Source organism: Schistocerca piceifrons, chromosome 1, assembly GCF_021461385.2.
Source record: "Schistocerca piceifrons isolate TAMUIC-IGC-003096 chromosome 1, iqSchPice1.1, whole genome shotgun sequence".
In the NCBI taxonomy this organism is placed as follows: domain Eukaryota; kingdom Metazoa; phylum Arthropoda; class Insecta; order Orthoptera; family Acrididae; genus Schistocerca; species Schistocerca piceifrons.
This window is the reverse complement of record NC_060138.1, coordinates 1,235,206,965-1,235,225,259: the sequence shown is the minus strand read 5'-3', so window position 1 is coordinate 1,235,225,259 and position 18,295 is coordinate 1,235,206,965. Positions and strand designations below refer to the sequence as shown.

Sequence of the window (18,295 nt, the reverse complement as noted above, 5' to 3'; positions counted from 1 at the left end):
CAAAGTTGAATGTCTTACAGTTTAATAAATATATGCGCTCGAAATATTTACATTCTTTTTGAAACACCCTCTATACTTCTCAATCGTATATTGCAGAAATTAATTTAACAGGAAGCATTTCGAATGTTTCCCACAGAGATTTAAATATTCCAACCTTCCCAGAACTGTTGCTATGTCTGTAAACTGAAGAGGGATCAGATGCGTATCCACTCTCTCTACCCAACTATGTCACAAGAAGCACCTATATCCTGTTTCCCAATGTTATATCGTCCCTTCTGTAGCGCGTCCTTTATACGAGTGGCAACGGAGCGCTCCTATACGCTTGGAAGTGTATTTTTTCCACTAAATACGCGAACAATAAACGGAATACAGAAATGAGTAACTAATAAAACAAACGGAAGAAACCTACATCAATAAATTTGACGTCAGTCGCCGTACGCTGCACTGCCCTGTAGACAGAAATAGTAGGCCTAATCCTTACGGCCACAAGGCATTCTCCACTTCCCCCACCACAAGCACTGCTCGCTCTTCAGTTTACAAACTATATCGACTGAAGCGTCGGTTACCACAATGCAGCAGAGGTTTGGAGGCGTAGTTTGTAAGGAAACTTCTATATGCGTTCTTAAGGGGAAAGTGGAAAGCTGTCGAGCCTAGTGTTCAGTCAGGGAACTGGTTCCCTCGTAACAAAAAATCTGAGTAAACTTCTTATCGATGGAATTTGGAATATGTCACGAAACCACTAACGAAAATCGACGAAGAAACAGATCGAAGGAAAGAAGGAAAACTTGGTAAACTGTGTGCTTAGGAACTGAAATGACGTGGGTCCGAATCCCGGTCGGACTATGTAACATTTCAGTGTACTTTTAGCCTAGACTCCACCTTCCAATGATGTGAAAATTCATCAGAGACTTCATATGGTTCGCGAGTTTCAACATAGTCGTATTACAAATTTATAGTAATCCAGGAAAAGGTTTTTCTATATATTTATTCCAGTTAGAGACTATAATATTTTACACCAGATGATTAATTTTATTAATTGTGATCGATTTCAGACCTGAATGCAAACATTTTTTCACTCACATAGACTCAATATACGTAAATATGGTACAATAACAGTAATAAGCCAAACAAGCTCCGTAATTTTTATGCAGGAATGTAACTACCGCACACAGTACTCTAATAAGCATGTTTTCTTTATACAACATCTTAGGTACCTGTTGTAAAGCGATGAAATGTCGTTTAGCACTATGAAGGAGAGGTCTGGGATCGTGGCTGCACGCCAATCTGCTCAGATGTCGTACATGGCCAAAATGTTATAACAGTGTATATGGTACTTAAATGTGTACATAAAAACGATGAAGCTTGTTTTGTTTACTACTTTGTACCATATTAACACACACCGTCCATCCAAAAAGTTGCGAGACTGATTTTATTCTTGTCATATAAGTGACGTCTGCGTCGTAACTTCGATGGCAATTTGTTCTAACAACAGGTAACGGGAGATGTGTCTTCGACCAGTCAGTCGTGCGCAGACTGAATTAAGTAGTGGGTGGCGCAGCTGTAGCACTCGAATGTCAACACTGTTGTATAACAAATTGTAAATGAGCAACATCTTTAAATCAAGTGTTCAAGACATTCTCCACAACGTTTCGAAGAAGAAAAAAGTGTGTATTCCAAGTTTGTCCTGCACAGCCTTGACTTCCGAACATGAACAACGACAACAACACTTGGACGTCTGCTACAACTTGGTAAAAAACAAAATGCGGAATATTCTTTTCTGGAAAAAATCATCGCCTGTGATGAGACTTGGTGCTACTAATACGGCCTGTAAGAAAACGACAAAGTGCAGAAATTCATACGAAGGGTCAACGCTTTGACAACATGATGCTACGGTTGAACTACATCCCAAAGAAAGATTTTTCTGACACTTTCACACGGTTGTATGAACGTGACAACATGATGCTACGGTTGAACTACATCCCAAAGAAAGATTTTTCTGACATTTTCACACGGTTGTATGAACGTTCTGTGCGTTTTACTCTACTCAGCTGGGACGGATGGGGCACGGGGGAGGGGAGGAGGGGAGATAATGTAGCACATCTGAAGCTTTAAAATCACCGTGTTAACTTTTCTCCATTTTTTTTCTTAAACCAGTCTCAAAACTTTTTGGACTAATAGGATGGATTGGATCTATGTAATTGAAAAATTATTTGCACACAGGTCTGAAGTAATTACCGGGTATAAAATACTGTGGTACGTAATTAGAGGATGGTTCAAATGGCTCTGAGCACTATGGGACTTAACTTCTGAGGTCATCAGTCCCCTAGAACTTGGAACTACTTAAACCTAACTAACCTAAGGACATCACACACATCCATGCCCGAGGCAGGATTCGAACCTGCGACCGTAGTGGTCGCGCGGTTCCAGGCTGTAGCGCCTAGAACCGCTCGGCCACTCCGGCCGGCTAATTAGAGGAAAAGGCGAACGACGCGTTTTCTCAGATGCAGCATTGGTACAAGAGCAACAAACTGGTTATAGCTGTTCATAAAACTACATACATACTTTTGAATGGAAGACTTTCTCTTGCCAGAAATCCTTCCCTGAGGCTTCACGGAATACCTCTAAAAAGCAGCACTGTTTGTAGCTACTTACGCATTCTTCTAGAGAGAAAAGAAACTTTCTATAAAGCGTAAACTCTGCTACTTAGAAAGCGGCCAAAATCATGCGTAAGATTCTCCTTGTAGGCACTGCAGACTATAAATTACCGTTGCATATGATGCGGTCATAACACGAAAGTATCTTCAACGCCACTGTGGGCTTCGCTACCGGCGTCTGGGCGCATCACCTTTGACTAGGCTGTTACAAAACAATACTGACACGAATTCACCGAAGCGTCCTTCTGAGCCTCGCCGGTGCCTTTTGCACTACACCTGTCGGGCGTTTACGGGTGATTCTCTGGATATCTCCAATAGATATCGCGTTATGCGCTGTATTGGTTGGGACCTGAGCAATATGCTCGTATGTAAGAGGTCACAGGAACTCATATTAATGATAAAACACTAAGAGCCTGGACGTTAGATGAATATCAGTCTGACTGGTACACTAGGAGCACTGCAAGGCTTATTTACAGCACATTCCCAAGCACCAGGAACAGGCTCAAACTGCGTGACATTGTCCCTACTCGAGGTACGGTGCATATATTAACACTTCATAACCCATATCCGAAACATCTGCATCGAGTGGAATGTAGTAACACACTCACCTGTGAATGTGGACAGGAATGTTCCGCTGATCATGTCGTTCTCAGATGCCCTCTTCTTCAGGTAGAGAGGGACTGCGGACAATTAGCCGGCGATCAGCAAACAACTTTCAGTGGCCAAAACTTGTGGACAACAGTCAATATGACAGCACATCGAATATCTACAAAGTAGCTGCTTAAATTTCAGTGTGTTCTGAATAAGAAAAAGAAAAAAATTGAAATAAAAAGAAAAAGAAAAGAAAGAATGCTATGACCATCAACTCAGGTATGCGTAGGCTCGATGATTGCCGAGGCACGCACCTACCAGTGTGGGTGATTTTGAATAATGTAGCGATAATAAGTTTAGAAGTACGTATAGTTGTGGTCAGTCGGAAAACCTCAAGCTATTCCGGTGCTGCCAGTAAAATCTCTAGTAATGTAAGCTGGGAGTTATTCACTAGGAATTTCAGTTAATTCCTTTTTTTTACGTTGATTCTTATTTTTCAAGTGTTCAGTTTTATTTTCGCATTAATATAACCAGTGGTTCTGTTACCATGATTTATTACTTCATACATAATATGAAACATTGTAACTCCCCATCATTATTGAATATATGCGACTTGTGTAGAGTTTCCAGGTAACAGGTCTAAAATTCGTTGAAATAAACTTAACTGAATTGAAGAAAATGGTCTACAACTAGATTCCTATAAAAAACGTGATTCGGTTTCCACGTTAAACTGCAGCTTCCCTTTGTCCGGTAAAATAATTGGATTTGGTTAGGGACACGTAAGTCTCCGAATTGATGTTCAAATGGAAGAGTTGAACCATGCTGTCGGGCCACACGAATTTATTACCAGTCTAGATCAGTGGTTTCCCACTTGAAGGTACCTAGACCCATGAGTGGTGAAATGTAGTTTTCTGAGAGGTAAAAACAAAAGTGTTCGACTGTGTTTCTGTCACGAAATTGAATTATTTTCAAAAGATCACTACTATATTACTGTTTCGGAAGACTGTAATAGTGAATAGATAAGCTATCAATAATTAACTTCTTCTTCAAATATTCTTATGAGGATTACAGCTCACGAACAACTTCCCCATATAATCTATCCACTAAACACGTACGTTGCACGTTGCACCAGGCATCTATGACAGTAAAATTGAGACATGTACATCACATATGTTTAAATATATCATGGAAACGCCTTCTCGGAGTTGTAGGTGCTTCCCACATTGACCACAAATTCAGTTCCCAACAATAAACAATCTAATTGACAGCACAAACAACACTAACTATGTAATCGCTACTACACTGGTAGAGCGCCCACATAGTATTATTATTATTATTATTATTGGCGGCGGCGATCAGATACAAAACAGTGACTGCTTAAGGTCATCCAGTTTAAGTAAGGAGTCCAGCAATCAAGTGATTTACAAACAGTAACATAGTGCACATGTTTTAATTTGGTTGATTCTTGATTGTGATCCTACCTGTGGGTGTAGCAATACTGCACACGAGGGTGTTTTTTAACAAGCGTCTCTCGATATAGTTAGCTTTCTTTTCTGAGAAGTAGATTTAGGTAACACTCGCAACGCACTGAAATACTTTCTCGTACCAAGTTCACTTGGGTGCTAATCTTGATTATGATGGTGTGAGGAAGGGGGGGGGGGGGGGGGCGGGGGGAAGGGGGAGGACTAGTTGATTCTGACTGATCTCAGTAGTAATTGTCTCAGAAAGGTTGCAAACGGGTTCTAGATGAATCAAGTAGTGGAGCCTAAAGCAGTTCTACCAACATCCACAAAATTACAAACAGGGGGAACCAGTACTGCGGCTGAGCTTTCCCCTGTCTCTGTATCTCTCTGTTGCCCTTCGATACGTCCGAAAAATTGGAAATTTGTGGTACGTTCTTATGGGACCAAACTGCTGAGGTCATCGGTCCCTAAACTTACACACTACTTAATCTAACTTACGCCAAGGACAAAACACACACACCCATGCCCGAGGGAGGACTCAAACCTCCGATGGGGGGAGCCGTGTGAACCGTGACAATGCGCTTCAGGCCGCGCCGTCAGTAATCGTCGTTCAATATTGATAAATTATTGTTTCTGGCTATGTCAATTCCATCCATTGTAGTAAAGGCATACTACGTTTATATATGTCTCCCTCAAGTGCACTAGAACACGTTAACTTCAAATGTCACAACCTAGCATGAGTAACATGCTCAGTTGAAATGCATGTCCGGAAAATGAGCAACGCACAAGCAAAGTAACTAGGTCCTCAATCGTGGTACACACCGAGATCGTAGATTTACCACTGTCCAAACAGTGATATTTTTCATCATCGACAATGAACACTATGGGCAGCAGTACATACGCGCGGCACGACAATCACCTCCGCTCTCTTCTTCTTGCTCCTGACCCTCTGTTGATGCCTTCACTTCCGATGCAATTCGACATCGCCCATACAACTCGCATCTCATAACGCTTTCGAAGATTCTGTTTACATCGATTTACAGTTTTATTCTAAATAACAATTTCACGTTACTTCATCCATAGAAAATTAATTCAAATATAATGTTAACAAAAAAGAAAGTATACAACATCAGAATAACTGAAAATCGCAATCACATTCATAACAACTACATTAGGTTAACAGAAACATAAATATATTAGGAATTAAATTTACAAAACTCATTCCGAAATAACCTTTTCCTTGTATGATGAAAGTAAAGCAGGAAAGAAGTAAAAGGAAATACAGCAAAAAAATTGTATATCAGCCTATAACGTTATCTTCATAAGGTCTCATTCTGCTCTCTATCCCTGAACTCTGCAATATTAATTTTCAGCGAAGTCAAACGTTCTGGGTGGAGTTGTAAAACTACCGTAGGGTACTGTGGACTGTCCCACGTAAGTGTTGACTACAGTAACTTAGGAGTAACCTTGGTCAGTTAAAATCGTAATCGCGTTACCTGCACGTTATGTGTGTTGAATACCTATCGGGCTTTACCTCATATCGATCTTTTTTTTTGCGTATGTGGTCAGTGTCTTGCTAGATCCCCTAGAAACTGGAAGCGGTCAACCGTCTTGGAAATGAATGCGGATACATAAATGGCCGTGTAATCTATGGAACGTTAATATTCCACATATTTATGCCCCTGTTTGTTACTTAAAAGTAAGAAGTATTTGTAACAAAATTGAAATTGTCAATGTTTAATTCAGGTTTCTTTCGAAAAGTGTTGAATTATAACGTGAACTAGAGGAATGTTGCAGAAAAAAATTCAAGTTTATCATATAGCGCTGGAAAACGTTGTTTTCACCCCAGAACAGATAGAGTTCAAAAATACTGAAAAACAAAAACGTGTCATATATCTCTTCAATACTCCATCGAGCTTATATAAAACATGTTTCTGTTATTCATAAACAACTTGCGCGTTTATCAATAATAAAAGGAAACTTTTACATTTGATCATGATGAAAAACGTTTTACTGCGTACAAAATAATAGCCATTATATAGATTTCTTTTATTTTTGTGCATGGAAAACGTACTTGCATCAAAAGTAATTGCTCTAATTGCATAAAAGCGCAGGAATTACACGATGAACTAATTTTTATTACTTTTAAAACGCAGTTATGCTCCGTAAGGATATAAAACACACAATGGACTAAAACTGAATGATGTGCAACTCAAATTACTCGCAAAAGAAACAAACAAAGAAACAAAACAAAAAAAAAGAGAAATCGTCGTTTCCGAGTTCTTCTCTTACACATTAATTTTTCTTTCCTGTTCATTACCACTAATACTATAGGTAATCTTACCATTCAGTACGTCATTTATGCGCCGTACAAAAACTACCGCACCGTCGTTTTGGCAGAGCGCAACTCCAGTTGTGGGTGTGCCTACAAATGTAGAAGGACGTGAAGAACCTGAGTTTCTGACTTCATAACTTTGTTGTATGTTATTTCATTAATATGTCAAAGATGGTTTCGGAAATATTGTATTTTGACTTTCTTTCTTGTTTTCCTATGAGGAATCCGCCTCCAAAATCCGTAAACGTATTTCTCATAAACGTGCGTGCGTCCGTGCGTGCATCCATGTGAGCAAAGCGAGTGATATGCTTTCGGATTCACATGTTAAGCTGATTCTTATCCGATAACACATCAACTCGTTCATCATTACCGACGTCTCGAAGTTACATCGCTAGGCAAAGAGCTATTAATTAAATGTGATCCTCGACTAATGCGGCTCTGAAGCTTAACTGCGCTTTGTACACAACATCATGAGTGTATCAACAGACGGCTACCCACGTCCCAGGACCAGTAAAACGGATACGCGGAGGCACAAAGGTCGCTAGGCAACGCGTGTACACGACGCATGTGGCATGTTGACCAATGAGCATTAGACTGCGGCAAGGTAACACATCACTCTGTCACATAAGGAGCAAAACTGACGTTTCAGATCTGGCTATTTCCTAAATACGAGGACAGTCTTTTAAGTTTTTACAAAAACAGTGAAAGAAAAACTTGTTCCCGTACAAACCGTTTTATAGTTTCTCGAAAAATTACCCTCAGCAATTATATCTTTTGCATGTTTTCGAAATAATTCTAAAAACATTTTTCCGCGGTAATGTGTGTACCTCACAGACACAGTTCTGTAAGGATTCAACAGCTTCTCGAGATGATGAAAGTAGTTTTGCACACATAATTTCTTCGTGAAATGTTCTCGGGATGCCAACTGAGTGGCAGCGTCATCTTAGTGAAACTGATGCGCCATGAACATTGATGTACAGGATCGAAGAGCAGTTAATGTTGAATAATATACTATAGTTTGTTTGGGAGAAGTCGTTGAAGAAATCAGTAAATACAGTAGAAAGTGCCACATCATCCTTCATCATGACAGTGATATAAGTCATATAAGTTATTTGACGGAGAAATACGTCGAATTAATGACTCATTGTCAGCATTCCTTCGATTCAGAGTTAGTCTCCAGTCATTGAAGGACGAGACAGGACCTGATACTGACGGTAGCAGCCGAGTGGCAGTTTCGTATGTGGCAACGTTTCAACACGTCTCCGATTCATCATCTTCAGGCGAAGGTTTTCATCAATTAAACTCTCCTAGAAAGCCTGCATTCCCATATAAAGGGTGATAATTATCGAACTATATGATATAAAATCATAATAACTTCTGAACGGTTGGCGTCAGGACGTTCAAACTGCACTGTTCGCCGCGGGGCATGATGTAAATTAGTATGCGCATGCATGGTTTGGTTTAGTGACGAAGCCCACTTCTGTTTGGATGGATTCGACAATATGCAAAATTGGCGCGTTTGGGGGGACTGAGAATCCGCATTTCACGATCGATCAGTGTCTTCACCCTCAACAGATGATTGTGTGGTGTGCAATGTCCAGTCACGGAATAGTCGATGAGCTATTCCTTGATGGCACAGTGACTACAGAATGGTACGTGAAAGTTTTGGAAGATGATTTCATCCTAATTATCCAAAGTGACCCTGATTTCGACAAGATGTGGTTCATGCAGGACTGAGCTCGACCCCATCGAAGCAGGAGAGTGTCTGATGTCCTGGAGGAGCACTTTGGGACCGCATTCTCGCTCTCGAGTACTCAGAGACCACTGGCGTGGGCCTCGATTGGCCGCCATATTCTCCGGATTTGAACACATGTGACTCCTTTTTGTGGGGCTATATTAAAGACAAGGTGTACAGCAGTTAACGCCAAAACCATTGCTGATCTGAAGACAGCCTTTCAGGAGCTCATCGACAGCATAGATGTTCCGCCACTTCAGCGGGTCATGCAGAATTTCGCTATTCTTCTGCGCCACATCATCGCCGATGATGGCAAGCATACGGAACATGACATAACCTAAATTCGAATATCTGTAGTGACGTTTACATGTTCAACAAAGTGTGTGAACGCCGTAGTTTGTAACTAATTTACGTTTTTTTCATATAGTTCAATAACTGTTACCCTCTATAAACGATGTTGCCTAACATAAGGAAACGAACGATGCCATTAATCTCTAACTCAGGTGAATACGGGAAATGAGACATTAATTCGATGAATTTCTGCATCAGATAACCTGTGTTTGATGTGTTGTGTGCGTTACTGGTAGTGTCAGGAAGAGTGTTGTGACGTTTTTTTGTAGTATTTCAGATTTAATCAATAATATGTCCCAATAGAATTGTTCTATGTTAATAAATATTAATTGTTCTTGGATGCTGTACATCAGTGTTCACAACATGTCCAGTGCAACCACAGAAACAAACGATCATTTTCTTGGAAATACTTCCTGAACGAACCACTTTGTTCATGTTGGAACACACAAGTACATACTTGCAGCTTAGTTTGCGATTCGCACGCACATATTAAAATTTCATCTCCTGTGCCACGTAAACGAATATTGCATTCCGTCAGTCGTCTTTTTTTGAGTTTTCTTACACGAACTGACACGAACAGGTTTCTAAGCTTTGGTCAAACTCTGCGTTTCCATTGAGAATCAACATTTTTTTTGCAGCTAAATGTTCACGCAGCGTCGAATACACTACAGACTTCGATATGCCTGTCACATGCCGATGCCCTTCAATCACGCTGTGCACAGCGATGATTTTTTTTTAGCAATAAACGATTTTTGTCGGCCTACATGGAATTCATCGCTGGTGTGAGCACGACTACGACGAAATTATGGAACCCAGCAGCAAACAGCCTTTCCTGAAGGTAATTGATAGCCAAAAGTTGAACGAACGGATACGAAGGATGTTGGTGTTGAGTTGGTCCTTTATGAAAATCGTTAAAAGCGCGACAGGCTGTAAAGAGATCAATGCTTGAAACCTTCAAAGACAACCCAAAGAAATTCTGGTGGAATGCAAAGTTTGTTGGTGGTACCAGAGTTAACCTCCAGTCATTCACGGACGAGACAGGAACTGAACTGAGAGTAGCAAAGCAAAAGAGAAAAGCTTAACTTCGTTTTCAAATATTCTTTTACAAAGGAAAACCAGCATTATTGCACCAATTTAATAATCGTACCACTGAAAAGATGAGTGATATAGATATTAGTGCCAGTTGCATTGAGAAACAACTGAAGTCACTGAACCTGAACAAAGAGCCAGAGCCCGATGCAATCCCTATCAGATTCAATATTCAATTTGCGACTTAGTTAGTGCCTCTGTTAACTGTAATCTATCATAGATACCTCGAACAAAATACCGAGTGCAGTACTTGGAAGAAAGCACGAATCACACTCGCCTGCAAGAAGGATAATAGATGTGATCCACAAAGCTACCGTCCAGTATCCTTGAGATCCAAGTGTTACAGCATCTTATAACATATTCTAAGCTAAAATATAGTGAGGCAGCTCGAACATAATAAGCTCCTCCTTGCCAACCAGCATGGATTTCGAAAACTTCAGTCATATGAAAACCATTTCGCACTTACACTGAAAACCATGGATCAGGGCAGTAAGGTAGACGCAGCATTTCTTGATTTCCGAAAATAATTTGACTCAGCAGAACACCTGTGCTTGTCATCACTGGTACGATCCTAATGGGTATCGTGGCAAATTTGTGACCGGACTGAGGATTTTTCGGTAGGGAAGACGTAGCAAGTTACCTTGGACGGAAAGTAATCGACAGATGACGTAACTTCGGGTGTACCTCAAAGTATCTGTCATGACAGTAACACAGTATCCTTTGTTTGCAGGTCCTCCAGTGGTGGAACCCTTCAACTTTCCGGTCAACGTGCGAGAGGGAGCCAGGGCGCAGGTGACATGTAGCGTTTCGTCTGGGGACCTTCCGATTCGATTCTCATGGCTCAAAGACAACGCGCCGATCCCAAAGGATCTTCAGGTACTTATGCTGTATGTTTCTTCTAATAAGTTGTTAATTTAAATATCGTTACCGTTAAAATTATTTATTTATCATAGACTAAAAAGGACTTACGAAACATTGGCTCTTCAGAGACACACAAAAACATAGTACTAAACACGTTTTTGGTTTTACCAGTTCCAAAGATTCCGCTGCACTTGTACAAGAAAATTATAAAAACTCACATTGCACAAATATTACAATACACTTCATATTTTCCTTTTCAGTGATAACGAAGTTTAGCATACTGACAGCATCTTTTCATGGTGATTGCAACCGAAGTTGCATTAAGGTATGCTTGTTTATTTTTAAACAGTTATCTTCTACGCGAATGAGTGATTCATTGGAGATATCGTCGTTGTTACACTCATGATGTGAACAAAGCGTCGTTGAATTCGAAGGTCAGTTCAGGATAAGCTTGTCGGCTTTGGTAAAGTATGACATCAAACATACTCTCTTTGAAAGAGTTCCATAGCTGTTTGGATCCGAAGAGTTACATGTTGTTAGAATTATGGCAATTTTTTTCAGCTGAGACAACTAGTGTTAATTCCCAGTGGTTGTCGTTTTCCAGTATTCCTAAGCGTTGGCACGCTTCCCTGTACGTCTGTCATAGGTAATCGTCAACAGTCTTGAGATTCGTAAAACTTATTGGTCCCCGTAATTCGTGTAGTAACACTGCAGTTGTTCGTTGTCTTTGCCTATTTGAAATATTGCCATGTCACTGCCATTGTTCACATACTTACAGACACATTTGATGTATTTCACTGAAATCCAGTATTCTACCTTTATGTATGCTTGGATCATTTTGGAAAGTAGTGTGCTATATGGCACTACTCATTGATTACCTACTTCCAGTTTGTCGCTCCCTCGTATTTGTATTTTTACTGTGAAGTCACCGTTTTTGGGTGATCGCCTTCCGTATTTGAAATAGCCACCAACTCCGGTTTGTATGACGACCACTTACGAGTTTTGGTATTTTTTGTACATATTCCATCACTCATACATGGCGAATTGAGGTTTAATGGCCCGCATGGCCCGTGAATCATGATTACTATGTCGTACAGTTCGAGATCTTCTTGTGGACTGGGTGATGATTATGTCGACATCCATGGTATGAATTCTGTCGTGTAGGCATATGAGATTGTGCGAGTGAGGCAGTTCTCGTTTTTGCCATTCCAATGTTTGCACCCAGCGTCGAACAGTTCGAAAGATGTGGTATTTTGAGACGACTTCAATAAATCTGGCAGAAACTCGGGCTATTTGGTCGTGTCGATGCATGGGAGCTTGTCCGTATCTTAGTTGTTCTTTGATTTCTCGTCACGACGAGTAGCATGTGAATGTTATGGAGAAGTTGGGTCGTCCATATTTTCTTATGTAGGTCGTGGCATCATGAGTGTATTCGAGCATGTGCCTCGGTCTTACTATGTATGATGAGGGTAAGATTATCATTGTTCCAGTGACGTCAGTGTTTCCGTGATTTATGATTGCGTCCCGAAGGTGGATGTACACTCCCGGAAATGGAAAAAAGAACACATTGACACCGGTGTGTCAGACCCACCATACTTGCTCCGGACACAGCGAGAGGGCTGTACAAGCAATGATCACACGCACGGCACAGCGGACACACCAGGAACCGCGGTGTTGGCCGTCGAATGGCGCTAGCTGCGCAGCATTTGTGCACCGCCGCCGTCAGTGTCAGCCAGTTTGCCGTGGCATACGGAGCTCCATCGCAGTCTTTAACGCTGGTAGCATGCCGCGACAGCGTGGACGTGAACCGTATGTGCAGTTGACGGACTTTGAGCGAGGGCGTATAGTGGGCATGCGGGAGGCCGGGTGGACGTACCGCCGAATTGCTCAACACGTGGGGCGTGAGGTCTCCACAGTACATCGATGTTGTCGCCAGTGGTCGGCGGAAGGTGCACGTGCCCGTCGACCAGGGACCGGACCGCAGCGACGCACGGATGCGCGCCAAGACCGTAGGATCCTACGCAGTGCCGTAGGGGACCGCACCGCCACTTCCCAGCAAATTAGGGACACTGTTGCTCCTGGGGTATCGGCGAGGACCATTCGCAACCGTCTCCATGAAGCTGGGCTACGGTCCCGCACACCGTTAGGCCGTCTTCCGCTCACGCCCCAACATCGTGCAGCCCGCCTCCAGTGGTGTCGCGACAGGCGTAAATGGAGGGACGAATGGAGACGTGTCGTCTTCAGCGATGAGAGTCGCTTCTGCCTTGGTGCCAATGATGGTCGTATGCGTGTTTGGCGCCGTGCAGGTGAGCGCCACAATCAGGACTGCATACGACCGAGGCACACAGGGCCAACACCCGGCATCATGGTGTGGGGAGCGATCTCCTACACTGGCCGTACACCACTGGTGATCGTCGAGGGGACACTGAATAGTGCACGGTACATCCAAACCGTCATCGAACCCATCGTTCTACCATTCCTAGACCGGCAAGGGAACTTGCTGTTCCAACAGGACAATGCACGTCCGCATGTATTCCGTGCCACCCAACGTGCTCTAGAAGGTGTAAGTCAACTACCCTGGCCAGCAACATCTCCGGATCTGTCCCCCATTGAGCATGTTTGGGACTGGATGAAGCGTCGTCTCACGCGGTCTGCACGTCCAGGACGAACGCTGGTCCAACTGAGGCGCCAGGTGGAAATGGCATGGCAAGCAGTTCCACAGGACTACATCCAGCATCTCTACGATCGTCTCCATGGGAGAATAGCAGCCTGCATTGCTGCGAAAGGTGGATATACACTGTACTAGTGCCGACATTGTGCATTCTCTGCTGCCTGTGTCTATGTGCCTGTGGTTCTGTCAGTGTGATCATGTGATGTATCTGACCCCAGGAATGTGTCAATAAAGTTTCCCCTTCCTGGGACAATGAATTCACGGTGTTCTTATTTCAATTTCCAGGAGTGTATTCTTTCGCGCATAGTTTCTTCTGATTCGCAAAGCATCCGTTCCGCTTCTGTTTCTGCACACATGTCTACCAGGAATTGTTCGAATAAACGGCGAGTGTTGAGAACGTGATTTTTCGTTTTATTGTTCCTGATCATTAAGCGGTACGCGTAGAACTCTTTGGAAATGACATTTTGTTTGTTTCTACGCCTCTTTTACGTTGAAATTGTTACACATTAAAATGATATTCCACCTTTCCGAGTGAAAATATTAATGGATGTCAGAAGGCATGTAACGAGAGAAAATATGGAGAAAGGAGGAGTTGCCATATATGTCAAAAGTTATCATTGTGCAAAAAGTATAGAAACAAAAAAGTTTTGTGTAGAGAAACATATAGAAGCATGTGCCTGCGACCTTAAATTAAATAAAGGCACATTTATAATTGTAACTGTATGTAGGTCCCCATCAGGAAATTTTCATCTATTTCTGAAAAATTTGGACTCCTTGTTGTGCTATCTGTCAGACAGGGGGAAGCAAATTATTATTTGTGGGGCTTCAATGTAGATTCTCTGAAAGAGGGTAATAGAAAAAATGACCTTGAAGTATTACTCTGTTCTTTCAATTTGACATTCGTTATTGATTTTCCTACTCGGGTGGTAAAAGATAGCAGTTCACTGATAGATAACTTCTTTATAGACCAAGATAAGTTTAACCAGATAAATGCTCAGCCTGTTGAGAATCGTCTTTCTGATCATGGTGCACAGCTAGTTACATTAGAAGATGCTAGGCTGTTAATGGAAGGGGCCATACCTATGCAATTTGATACAATTGAAATCTCACCCACTTATCCCTCTGAAATTAGGCAAATAATAAACTTGCTTAAAAGCAAAAACTCACATGGAATTGATGGCATTTCCAGCAAAATACTAAAAGCTTGTTCTCAACAGATAAGTAAGATTCTCAGCCACCTGTGTAATAGCTCTCTGGAATAGGGCATTTTCTCTGATAGACTGAAATATGCTATTGTTATACCTTTGCATAAAAAGGAGGATAGATCTGATGTCAACAATTACCGTCCAATCTCCCTTCTAACAGCTTTATCCAAAATTTTTGAGAAGGTAATGTATTCAAGAGTAGCTTCATATATCTGTAAAAATGAAGTACTAACAAAATGTCAGTTTGGTTTCCAGAAAGGTTTTTCAACAGAAAATGCCATATATGCTTTCACCAATCAAATGTTGAATGATCTGAATAACCGAACACCACCCATTGGGATTTTTTGTGATCTCTCAAAGGCTTTTGATTGTGTAAATCATGAAATTCTGCTACACAAGCTCAAGTATTGTGGCATGAGTGGGACAGTGCACAAATGGTTTAATTCGAACCTAACTGGAAGAGTGCAGAAAATTGAAATAAGTAGTTCTCATAACATGCAAAGATCAGCTCATTTCTCAAACTGGGGAACTATCAAGAATGGGGTTCCACAAGGGTCAGTCTTGGGTCCTTTGTTGTTCTTAATATATATTAATGACTTGCCATTCTATATTCATGAAGAGGCAAAGTTAGTTCTCTTTGCTGATGATACAAGTATAGTAATCACACCTGACAAACAAGAATTAACTGATGAAATTGTCAATACTGTCTTTCAGAAAATTACTAAGTGGTTCCTTGTAAACGGACTCTCACTGAATTTTGATAAGACACAGTACATACAGTTCCGTACAGTGAATGGTATGATGCCATTAATAAACATAGACCTTAATCAGAAGCATATAGCTAAGGTAGAATATTCCAAATTTTTAGGTGTGTCCATTGATGAGAGATTAAATTGGAAGAAACACATTGATGATCTGCTGAAACGTTTGAGTTCAGCTACTTATGCAATAAGGGTCATTGCAAATTTTGGTGATAAACATCTTAGTAAATTAGCTTACTACGCCTATTTTCACTCATTGCTTTCATATGGCATCATATTTTGGGGTAATTCATCACTGAGGAATAAAGTATTTATTGCACAAAAGCGTGTAATCAGAATAATAGCTGGAGTCCACCCAAGATCATCCTGCAGACATTTATTTAAGGATCTAGGGATATTCACAGTAGCTTCTCAGTATATATACTCTCTTATGAAATTTGTTATTAACAACCAAACCCAATTCAAAAGTAATAGCAGTGTGCATAACTACAATACTAGGAGAAAGGATGATCTTCACTATTCAAGATTAAATCTAACTTTGGCACAGAAAGGGGTGAATTATACTGGCACTAAAGTCTTTGGTCACTTACCAAATAGTAACCAAAGTCTGACAGATAACCAACAAGTATTTACGAAGAAATTAAAAGAATTTCTGAATGACAACTCCTTCTACTCCATAGAGGAATTTTTAGATATAAATTAAGAAAAAAAAGAAAAAAACAAAAAAATATTTAAAAAATAAAAAATAAAATAAATAAAAAAACACAAAAAATAAAAAAGTTGCTATATTAACTTAAGTATGTTGTTAAATTTATTTAATTATGTCATGTATTGGAAAATTTGACTCATTCCACATCATTACGAAATATCATATTCATGATCCATGGAACTTGTATTAATCTAATCTAATCTAATCTAATATGAAAGGCGTGACTCTACAGTGCGTCGTGGGCCTCTTTTTCATGGTACAATCATGTCATGGTTGTGTTTTCATTGTCCACAACTACGATGGCGACTTCGTCTATCCGAGGTGCATTAAATTGCCATTCATGTTCTCCATGTGGTCTTTTGCAGAAATTTATGGTCTTCGTTGTGTAGTGGTAGTAATGTTCCCATGTTGTGATAGTTTTGTCCTTGGATGAAAAAAGCATAATAGATTTCACCTCTGTTAGTGTTGATCGAAGTGACAGAGAAAGAAGTAATTTGGAAGCGGGCATTGTATGTTTTTTCATATTTTGAAGGGGTTTTGATTCTGGAGTTCTCCCGGTCATGTAATGAAGAAAAACACTGCGATTCTGTGCACAGCGCTTCCGACAACATAGCCCTAGCAAACGAGTCCTGGGTATTGATCCTCTCATAAAAACATTAAAGAATAGAGAATTGAAAATTAGTTCACCTAACTAATAAAATTAACGATTAGTCCAAAATTAACCCTACTTTATTATAAAAATCTCTATCATCACACATGTGGACTTGAACTATTGGCAGAATTTTGTTGAGATCGATAAAGCAGAGAGAACACGAAGACTAAAACTTAGAAATATTGATCAAACCTAAACTAACAATTGATTGACTTGGCAAAGTCTATGTGGAATATGTAAAGGAGAATGGCCATAATCTCGTAAGTCATCATGAGAAGACAAGATCGCATTGGAAGCACACAATTAATAACTTTCACTCCCCGCTTGCCTATGCCGCAAGTTCTCACCATAGTTCTCATACTGGGAAGTGGGAAGCTATGAGCGATATGACTGACTACCCACAGCTACACATCTGTGGCTGGATGTTGTAACGTCCCCCAGAATGAAACTGTCTTCCATTCCGCCGTCGAAAAAGAAGTGTGTCTTTCTCCCAAGCTGAAGACCCAGACATGACTGTCACCAAAGGAGAACTTCTTTCTCCCTTTGCGAAGTACCAGTAATTCTCCTTTGCCAATGAAAATTCTCCACTAAACGCTGGTCAGTGATATTATTTTTACAGCTAACTAACACCCCTTCTGAGAAAAGCTTTATGAAATTAGCCAGTCCCCTGTCTTCCTGTGGATACCGTTCTTAAACAATTTAGGGCCAATCTCCCACTCTCCAGTTAAGCCTTTGCTACAGCCAGCACCCTGATCTCCCGTGCACGATATTCTCAGAAGTTGCCGTCGTGTCTCCCAGTATCTGCGTGTTTTTTAAGTGAAACTATTCAATTTGCATGGCGCCGGGATGTTGGCAAATCGGCCTTTCAAAGAGAAGAAAGAATCTCTAAACGAAACACAACTGCATCCCTTCCCGTGAGACAACAGAAATCTGTCACTGCGACTGGCCTTCCACTCCACTGCCTTTCAGGAAGCTGCCAGTCGGACGAAAAAAAGATAAGGACTGTAGTTTGACCGCATGGGTCGACTTGTAAAATGGCAATATTCTGCACAGGCCCAGACTCTCGTCTCGGCTCATTATTCGACTTCGTTCCTTAGTTACTTCAAAATTCATTGGAGGTACGTTGCGTCTATGCAACTAACTGAACGCAGTTTCTTTATTGCCATACGTGTTTCGCTTCTTTTATTTGTGAAGCATCTTCACGAAAAAAAGAAGTGA

At 41.0% G+C, this 18,295-nt stretch overlaps 1 protein-coding gene across 1 annotated transcript in view; it reads left to right on the top strand.

The window, feature by feature from the left end:
- LOC124780155 (Down syndrome cell adhesion molecule-like protein Dscam2) overlaps window positions 1-18,295 on the top strand; it is a 436,971-nt gene that overhangs the window by 206,609 nt on the left and 212,067 nt on the right. The window contains exon 10 of the mRNA XM_047253760.1: window positions 10,949-11,094. Coding sequence (XP_047109716.1) covers window positions 10,949-11,094 — 146 coding nt within the window. The remainder of the gene's footprint in view (window positions 1-10,948; window positions 11,095-18,295) is intronic.